Source organism: Sinocyclocheilus rhinocerous, unplaced genomic scaffold, assembly GCF_001515625.1.
Source record: "Sinocyclocheilus rhinocerous isolate Xijiao unplaced genomic scaffold, SAMN03320098_v1.1 scaffold905, whole genome shotgun sequence".
Taxonomy (NCBI): Eukaryota; Metazoa; Chordata; class Actinopteri; order Cypriniformes; family Cyprinidae; genus Sinocyclocheilus; species Sinocyclocheilus rhinocerous.
The window spans coordinates 177946-186803 of NW_015659390.1; the positions used below are offsets into that span (position 1 = coordinate 177946).

The 8858-nt window shown below is 35.3% G+C and overlaps 1 protein-coding gene across 1 annotated transcript; it reads right to left on the bottom strand.

The window, feature by feature from the left end:
• Window positions 1-3414: 3414 nt before the first annotated feature.
• Window positions 3415-8554, bottom strand: LOC107723725 (aldehyde dehydrogenase family 8 member A1). Its single transcript, XM_016532434.1, has 7 exons — window positions 8111-8554; window positions 7303-7450; window positions 6647-6802; window positions 6404-6553; window positions 5593-5849; window positions 4563-4724; window positions 3415-4371 (listed from the first exon to the last, which is right to left on the bottom strand). The coding sequence occupies exons 1-7, from the start codon at window positions 8243-8245 to the stop codon at window positions 3919-3921; spliced, it is 1461 nt and encodes a 486-aa protein (XP_016387920.1). The 5' UTR covers window positions 8246-8554; the 3' UTR covers window positions 3415-3918.
• Window positions 8555-8858: the final 304 nt, after the last annotated feature.

Here is an 8858-nt window from a genome sequence, read left to right on the forward strand (position 1 = left end):
AAATGAGCAATTGTGAGAAATGAAGTCACAATTTTGAGAAATAACATACATTTTGAAATAAAGACATTGTGATGTGTAAGATTCTTTTTAAAATAGTCACATGGTGAGATATAAAGTCACAGTTGTGAGAAATAAAAGGCTAAATTAAGGGAAGTAGCAAATTTTGACAAAGTCACAATTTTAAGATATAAAGTTACAATTTTGACAGTTGCATTTGCGACATATTGACAAGACACATTGTGAGAAATAAAGTCACAATTAGGAGAAAAGGTCATACATTTTGAGATATAATGACACATCTTGAAATGTAAGATAATTGTGAGATAATTTTTTAAATATAGTAACATTGTGAGCTATGAATATGGGAAGTACAGTAGCAAACTAAGATATAGACACATTGTGAGACAAAGTCACAATTTTGATATATAAAGTTACAATTTTGACATGTGAAGTTACAATTGTGAGATATGAAGTCATAATTTTGTTATCTGAAGATGCAGTCATGAGATACAGTCGCAATTGTGAGATATAGACACATAGTGAGAAAAAAGCCACTATCGGAAATAAAGTTATTTTTTGTTTGTTTTAATACATTTTTAAATATGACACTGTGATGTGTAAGGTAACTGTAAGATCATTTTTTAAATAGTCATACTGTGAGATATAAAGACACAAATATGGGAAGTCAAAAATATGGGAAATAAAAGTAGCAAATTGAGATATAAGGTCATGTTGTGAGATATAAAGTCACAAATTTGAGATATAAAGTCGCAGTTGTGCACTCTGTGAGAAATAAAGGCACAACTATGAGAAATAAAAGCACAAATTTTGAGATTGAGACATAATGAGACATTAGATGAGAGTAATTCACTGTTTTTCCTGTCCTACACCATCTCTAGAACATCTTCACCTGTTCCTCGCAGAGGTCATTAGCAATCTCTCTCCACTCCTCTTTTGGCAAGAAGGGTGGACTGGGTGGGTGGTACAGACACAAACGACACAAACATATTCCATACTTTTTTTTCCTTTTGAAGGAAGTTTTCCAAGCTACGTGATCTTCCGCCATTTTCTTCCTGGGTCACGCACACCAGAGACAAGCTAATGAATGGGGAGAGACAGAAAGAGAAGGAGAGGGCTTTCTCCTTGTGTTTCCCGGAGTTTATTTAACCTGATTACACTTGAGATTTTTCTCACAAGTCAGCAATATTCATCAGAGCATTAGATGTCCTCCACCCACCGAGGGCCTCAATGGAAAACTGCCCTGATATGACCTGCTGTTCTGTTCACAGAACATTTTTACACGCACATGTCTATCTAGATATTTAATGAAAACATGCCATAGATTTTTGGCATGCCATAGATTTTTTTTTTTTTTTTATGTATACTAACAAACGTACTACTGCTATGAAAACTTATGTACCTCTTTCCAGATTTAGCTTTTGTTTTGCATTTTGTAATTTTTTTTGATCAGATTTGACCTGGGGCACAACAATGGTTTCTGAACAGGTAGAATTGCGTTCATCAAAATAATAAAAAGCAATTATTTACTAAATTAATACATATACATTTTGAAAAGAGGCTATTCTTGGTTTTGAAATGGCAAGAAACATATACTAAAGGTATCAGACCCTAGATCCATGGTTATTATAGATGGCATCCTCAAGATATGCATGTGTGTGTGTGTGTGTATACACACAGGGTGGTACAGGGCATTGCCTGTGGCCAAGTCAAAATAAAAGTTGACAGCGAGGGCTCTGCCCTTTGAGCACGGATGGTGCGTGAGCACGCAGAGACGTGACTGAACACATTCACAAGTTTCCTTTAGTTTTCTTACACAAACGTGCACACACCCCTCATTAACCGAGAAAACCTGTCAATATAGATGCACGATATCACTGCTTTCCGGCACCATGCAGACACGTAGACTGCTCTTGGTTTTTATGTATTTTTCAGGACACTTTAAAGAATACAATTTAGAGGCAATCTATAGACAATTATATATTTTGGAACTACTTAAATGTACTGTATATAAAATGAATTTTCCATGCCTTTTTAAGACTTTACCTGGCCTAGAAATCCCATTTTTGGTTTTCAATGCTTCTGTTTGTTAGCGTGCATTTTTTTCAGGTCTGAAAGATTGTGATAAAGAGATTTGCCCTAAAGACCAGAGTGGACTGAACAGAGATGAAAAACATCATGTGTCCATCACTTTAGCTGCTGTTCTGATTCATGTGAAACATTCTGAAGCACAGAACAGTTGTGGGCTTTTGCAGAAATTAAATGTGTATGTATGAGTTGTGTGCTACAGTATGTGTCAGATAGTCACTTCCCACACTCTGATAAAACTCACACTCTGATCATCCTTGGAACCAGCACATTAATCCATGCACCCAGATGTGGGAAGCTAACACACAAGAGTCTGCCAACCTAACAGCAATATTTGCACACATATGTTGTTCTGATAAGATATAAATCCCAAATAAGATCTCTTTAATGTCTCAAGACAGCAAAATGAGATTTAATGAAGAGCAAATGAAGTTTTTCAAGTTTCACAGACGGCGTTCATCACTTTTCCACTAGGAGTGCCATTTAAAAATAAAACAAATGAATTACCTATTTATTAATTAAAAAAGAAGTAAAAAAATACATTTAAAATGTTAAATTGTTTATTCTATAAAATGTAATGTGACAGTAAAAAGATACATAATTTCAAATGGTTTTATTATATGTGACCCTGGACCACAAAACCATTCATAAGTGTCAATTTTTACATAATCTGAAAGGTGAATAAATAAGCTTTCCATTGATGTATGGTTTGTTAGGAAAGATCTATATAATATTAGAAAATCAAAATATTGAGAAAATCGCCTTTAAAGTTGTCCAAATGAAGTCCTTAGCAATGCATGTTACTAATCAAAAATGAAGTTTTGATATATTTACGGTAGAAATTTACAAAATATCTTAATGGAACATAATCTTTACTTAATATCCTAATAATTTTTGACATTAAAAAATCTATCATTTTAACCCATACAATGTATTGTTGGCTATTGCTACAAATATATCCGTGCGACTTATGACTGGTTTTGTAGTCTAGGATCATATATACATTTTAATAGTTTTAAATTGCATTTTAAAAAAGCATTGGCCAATTGTTTCTCTTAATCCTTTTGCCAGATAGCATTTCTAGGAATCAACAAATGTATTTCTAGAAATTGTCATTTAAATGGTTAATTTAAAATAATTTTTAAACGTTTACATTTCTTGTAAATGCATTTTAAATATGAATTAACTTTAGTTTTAAATGCCTATTTATGTCTATTCATTGTCATTTTGAAAGCGATCAATCATTTATCCTTTCATCTTTGAATTAATATATTATTTTTTACAGTATTTTTTACTATCACTCCAAGATATCAAAATCAAAATCAAAAATTAAAACTCACAGATTTGATAAGAATTTTTTTCATCAAATTTGTCCAAAACCGAATTATCTAAGCTAAGGTCTGCCCCTTCATTTAACAGCTATATATTTTTTATATTAAAAATGAACTCATTTGCGTCTGTCTTATTGCTTTTTTAGGATTTTAAGGAAAAACTAAGTTAATTAAATAAATAAAAAAATAAGATAAAGCAGATTATTAAACAAAGCAGACCTGAGAACTTCATTCTGTTCCTAAGCTATGAAACAGCAATAAAATTGAAGACTGGTTTGTCTTAAGATTAAATATGCTAGTTTAAGACCACCGAGATGATTCACCCACATTCAATCACCAAAAACAGTATGAAGCACTTAGATTTTCTCTTGGACTTTATTCCCAATCATATCTAGTCTGATTGCTTCCTCTATATAATTTGTATAGAGATTTGAAATGACACATGAAGCACACAGTGACTCATATACTGCTTCATTCTGTGTCAGTGTTTGATGGTGATGGACTTAACCTCAGTGAAGAAGTGGTACGAGTCTTTTCCCCCCTCTCGACCAATGCCCGAGTTTTTCATGCCACCGAACGGGAGGTTTAAATCTCTGACCAGCCAGCAGTTGGTCCACACCAACCCAGCCTGCAGTTTCCTAGCAACCCTGTGCACGCGCCCCACATCTCGGGACCACACCGTGGCGGATAAACCGTAGCGGACTCCGTTGGCCCGTGATATCACTTCCTCCTCCTCATCGAAGGGTGTCACACAGGTTACAGGGCCAAAAATCTCTTCCTGCATCAATGCGGAGGAGTCTTTCACTCCAGAGATGATAGTGGGCAACATGAAATAGCCACCCGCATTTTGTTGTGGAAGGATAAGTTTGTCCACACCCTCCCCACAATGCACCTGGGCACCTTCTTCCAGCGCCAAAGCAACATAACCTTTAACCTGTAGGAGTTAGCAGGCAATTTAAATGTTTTAAGTGTCTGTCTATTTGTAAACGTAGTAATTTCATTTTATACGAAGATAAAGACTGTATTTTTCATATATCCACTTTCTAATGCCACACTGTCTGACACTTAACACTGAAAACGCAGTTTGTTTTATCAATAGAAACACATCTGTGATTATCATCAGACCTTCTGTAGATGCTCTTTGCTGATGAGCGCTCCATTGTCGTTGGAGGGGTCAGAGGGCACTCCAGTTTTCCACCGACGAGCCGCCTCCACGAAACGAGCAAGGAATTCTGGGTAAATGCTGCGCTCAACAAAGATTCTGCTGCTGCACAGACAGATCTCTCCCTGAGAGAGAAGAGAAAAAGATGCAAATAAGTTCTTAAGTAAATCTCACAATTATCACTGGGTTGTGTAAACTAATTATATACAGACACTGTAAATATTAGCACAGAGATGATGTGTTTGTGTGTGTGATGTGAAGGCCTAAGTGAGAGAAAAAGAGAAAGAAAGAGAAAGAGTGTGAGAGAACACAATGTACAATGCTGTATTAACAATTTATGTGTTCTGAGCACCACGGTGTGGCAGAAAACTGAACTACATGGTGTCATCCCTTTAAAAGGAAAGGTTTGAGACAGTATAATATAATATAATTTCACAGTTAAACAATATGTTGTTTAATTCTGCTAATGGAGTCAGGTTATCATCTGTGTTGTTACTGTTAACTAAAATTGAATCATTTTCAAGATCAATTTCCCTAAAAAAAAAAAAAAAAAAACGGAAAAAATAAGACATAAATGAAAAACTTACACTTAAAAAAACTAATTAAACATGTTGCCTTAGCAGCTAACTGAAATAAAAATGAATTACTAAAATTACTGAAACTAAAAAAGTCAAACAGCATTATTTAAAAAAAATAATAATAAAAATGGAAAAAACTAATAAAATTACTAAACAACCTAAAATGAAAATGAAAAATGAAATTTTATTTAAAATATACTATAATAGTATATAAATAATACTACAATAACAGATTATCATATATTATATTTTACTTAGAAGTCGCATTTTAATAGTATGGCAGTATGCAATTCTGCACAAAGCTAGTCTTGAAAAGAGAAACCTGCAGGATTTGATTGGTTGAGCTCAGTAATATAGTACATTTCTGCACTATATGAAAATACAATCTGATTGGTTAAGCTCTGCATGAGCTAACCTGATTGGAGAAGCTGGATCGTACAGTAGTGCTGATGCACTCCTCCATGTCAGCATCAGCAAATATAATAGCTGGGTTTTTCCCGCCAAGCTCCAGTGAAAGCTTCTTACAGTACGGTGCACTGCGCTCTGTTATCAGTCTTGCAGTAGCTGTGCTCCCCGTAAATGAGATCAACGGCACGTCAGGGTGGGACACCAGTGCATCCCCGGCTCGTGGGCCCGTACCAAAGACAACGTTGATCACTCCAGGTGGAAAGCCTAGAAAAAGCACACACGGATTATACAGAAACATTCACTCAATTCGTATGTCATGTAAAGTGCATGCCTGTAATAAAAGAAAAACAACTACTAGCCTCAGGCTATCCAAGATGTTGATGAGTTTGTTTCTTGATGAGAACAGATTTGGAAAAATGTTGCATTTTATCACTTGCTCACTAATGGATTCTCTGCAGTGAATGGGTGCAGTCAGTCCAAACAGCTAAAAACATCACAATAATCCACAATAATCCAGTATATCAATTAATGTCTTGGGAAATGAAAAGCTGCATGTTTGTAATAAACAAATACATCTTGTGGAATATTCTGATGTTTTTATCAGATTTTCAGACTCTCGTTCTGATGGCACCTATTCACTGCAAAGGATCCACTGGTGAACAAGTGATACTAAATTTCTCCAAATCTGTTCTGCTAAAGAAACAAACTCATCAACATCTTGGATGGCCTGAGAGTGAGTACATTTTGAGCACATTTTCATTTTTGGGTGAACTATTCCTTTTTAAAATCTGACATAGATAAACACACAAATCCCTCACCAGCTTCCTCCAATAGTTGACACATCATCCAGGCAGTGACGGAGGTCATTTCACTGGGTTTCGCCACCACAGTATTGCCAGCAGCAACAGCCGGGGCAATCTTCCAGGTCAGGAGGTACAACGGCAGGTTCCATGGGCTTATGAGACCAGCTATAGACAAGAGAAATTTAACAGATAGACCATATGAAAGCGAGTGATGTACTAATGAGAAAAATAGTATAGTAAGTATAGACTGACACATACCCACTCCTACAGGACAGCGTACTGTGTAGTTGAGACAGCCCATGTGATCCATCTGACTGCAGTCATTAGTGTGATGCAGGACAGATGAAGCAAAAAAACGGAAGTTGTATGCTGATCGTGGAATGTCCACATTTCGGGCAAAAGTTATAGTTTTCCCTAGAAAAAAAGAAGTGGAACTGAGTCCATTTAATGCTTTAAGAGACCTCCAAAACAAAATGAATCAAAGTGAATGAAAATGTTCAGTGACAGAAAGTACAAAGTAATACTGACATATCTATCTATCTATCTATCTAGTTGTTAATTAAAAAATAGCTAAAAAAAATTAAGCTAAACCCAGATAGACAAGAGCTAGATGACAAAATAAACAATTTTAAAAAATGTAATCTATTTCAAAATATTAATAGACACTATAGTATTATATAAATTCTATTAAATAACACTCATATCTATGACTATTTAGGTCTCTAGAAGTTATATAAGCCACTGAAAAACACCATATCTGTTGACCACAAGAAAAGTACATTGCTGACTCACTTAAATTCTGTCTACCTTTGGTCTATTGTGCACTAGTAAGTCCTTTGAACTTATTTAGTGTAAGCTGTTTAGTGTGTCCTGTATTATGGTACTGTATTACAGTGCAGTTTCTAGTGTTTTACCCTGGTCTTTAGACTCAGCCTGGACAAACTCCTCCAGTCGAGCCTCTATCAGGTCTGCTAGTTTATTCAGTACTTTGGATCTCTCTGCTGGACTCTTTGCTGACCAATCAGGAAAGGCCTCTTTGGCTGCCCTCACTGCAGCATCCACCTATAAGCAGTGGGAAAAGGGTTAACTCACGTGAACTGGGTAGATCTTCCTTTGTACAGGCACTGGCCCATTTTAGGATATGATAGTGTTATGTAATGCCATCATTTCAGTATTAAAACTCTTAATTAAGTGCATAAAAATGGACTCTACTGACTATAACATATATTAAAAAAATGAAGTGAATCTATAATATAATATAGCACAAAACAGTAATGGACTGTACATCCTACATCTAAACTCTTTTCTGTTCCACTGACCCAGACAAGTTCTTCTGGTGTGAGCTATAATAGTTACTAATTAAACACTGGACCTTGAGCGTCGCCCACCTGATTATGACCAGTGTTTACTGTGAGAAGTATATGAGACCAAAGGTACGTCACCCTGACTCTGTATCATTACTCTTGCTTTCCTTGGAATTTGTGTCTTTAGCCTAATAATCTTGTGACTAGTTACATATTATTAAAGGTAAAACTACAATGATTTTTTTACACTAGAAACAAATGAAAATGTTCAACTAGTGAAATACACATTCAGACAAATGCACAAGACAGTATATCTACAGCGACACAGAACATAATTGATCATGCACAACTGACATCTTCAAATATTAGAAAGAAATTGAGAATAATAAGAAAGAGAGAAAAAAAATAATAATCTTACCTCCTCAGGTCCACTGTCTGGAACTTTGCAATAAACCTCTCCAGTCGATGGGTTGAAAGAGTCCATTAGCTTGGAACATGGTACAAACTTCCCACCAATATAGTTTTCCAGCACTAGGTATTTGTCTTTTGACATTGTAGGGAAAAAAAATGATTAAAAATCAGTTTTGCAGACAAAAGAAAAACCTGAAATGTTTGCGCACCAGTCAGCACACTGTTACATATGAGCTTTCACCGGACTCTTTTGCAATCTGTTTACTCAAGTAAAAGAGAGGTTGTATAGTAAACTAAATGGCTCCTCCAGCAGATATGACACTCATTAATTAGAGCATGAGTTGGACATTGAGAGACTTTAACTTGCTGGAGGTTTTGAGATATTATTCACATTTCTTTGAAAAGGGAATTGTTGTCTTGAGTTGGATATTAAACACCTCTATTGATGACTGATCAATACATTTACAATAAATTTTACTAGGCTAAACAAATCAATACAAAACTAAATAAACTATATAAGACTAATCCTCAACACATTTAAAGGGACTATTTAGAGACAAACGTGTTTATAATGTACTGAAATGCTCATTTGGGCAACTGGAGTGGGTGCTTTTATACAGAAATAGCACCCAATGCTGATAAGGTATTTGAGGAACACGTTTTGAGGAAGCTTGTTCTGGAAAGAAATGAAAAGCAAAATATGTACAGGTGTGGAGGCGGCTGATAGATGTGTCACAGTATTAAGAGGTTACATT

Excerpts from the sequence above, each read along its gene's own strand:
- LOC107723725 (XM_016532434.1), bottom strand. The coding sequence starts at position 8,245 with ATGTCAAAAGACAAATACCTAGTGCTGGAAAACTATATTGGTGGGAAG. Across the intron at positions 7,451-8,110 it reads CAGACAGTGGACCTGAGGAG|GTGGATGCTGCAGTGAGGGC; the intron begins GTAAGATTATTA and ends CACTGCTTATAG. Across the intron at positions 4,725-5,592 it reads GATCCAGCTTCTCCAATCAG|GGAGAGATCTGTCTGTGCAG; the intron begins GTTAGCTCATGC and ends CTTCTCTCTCAG.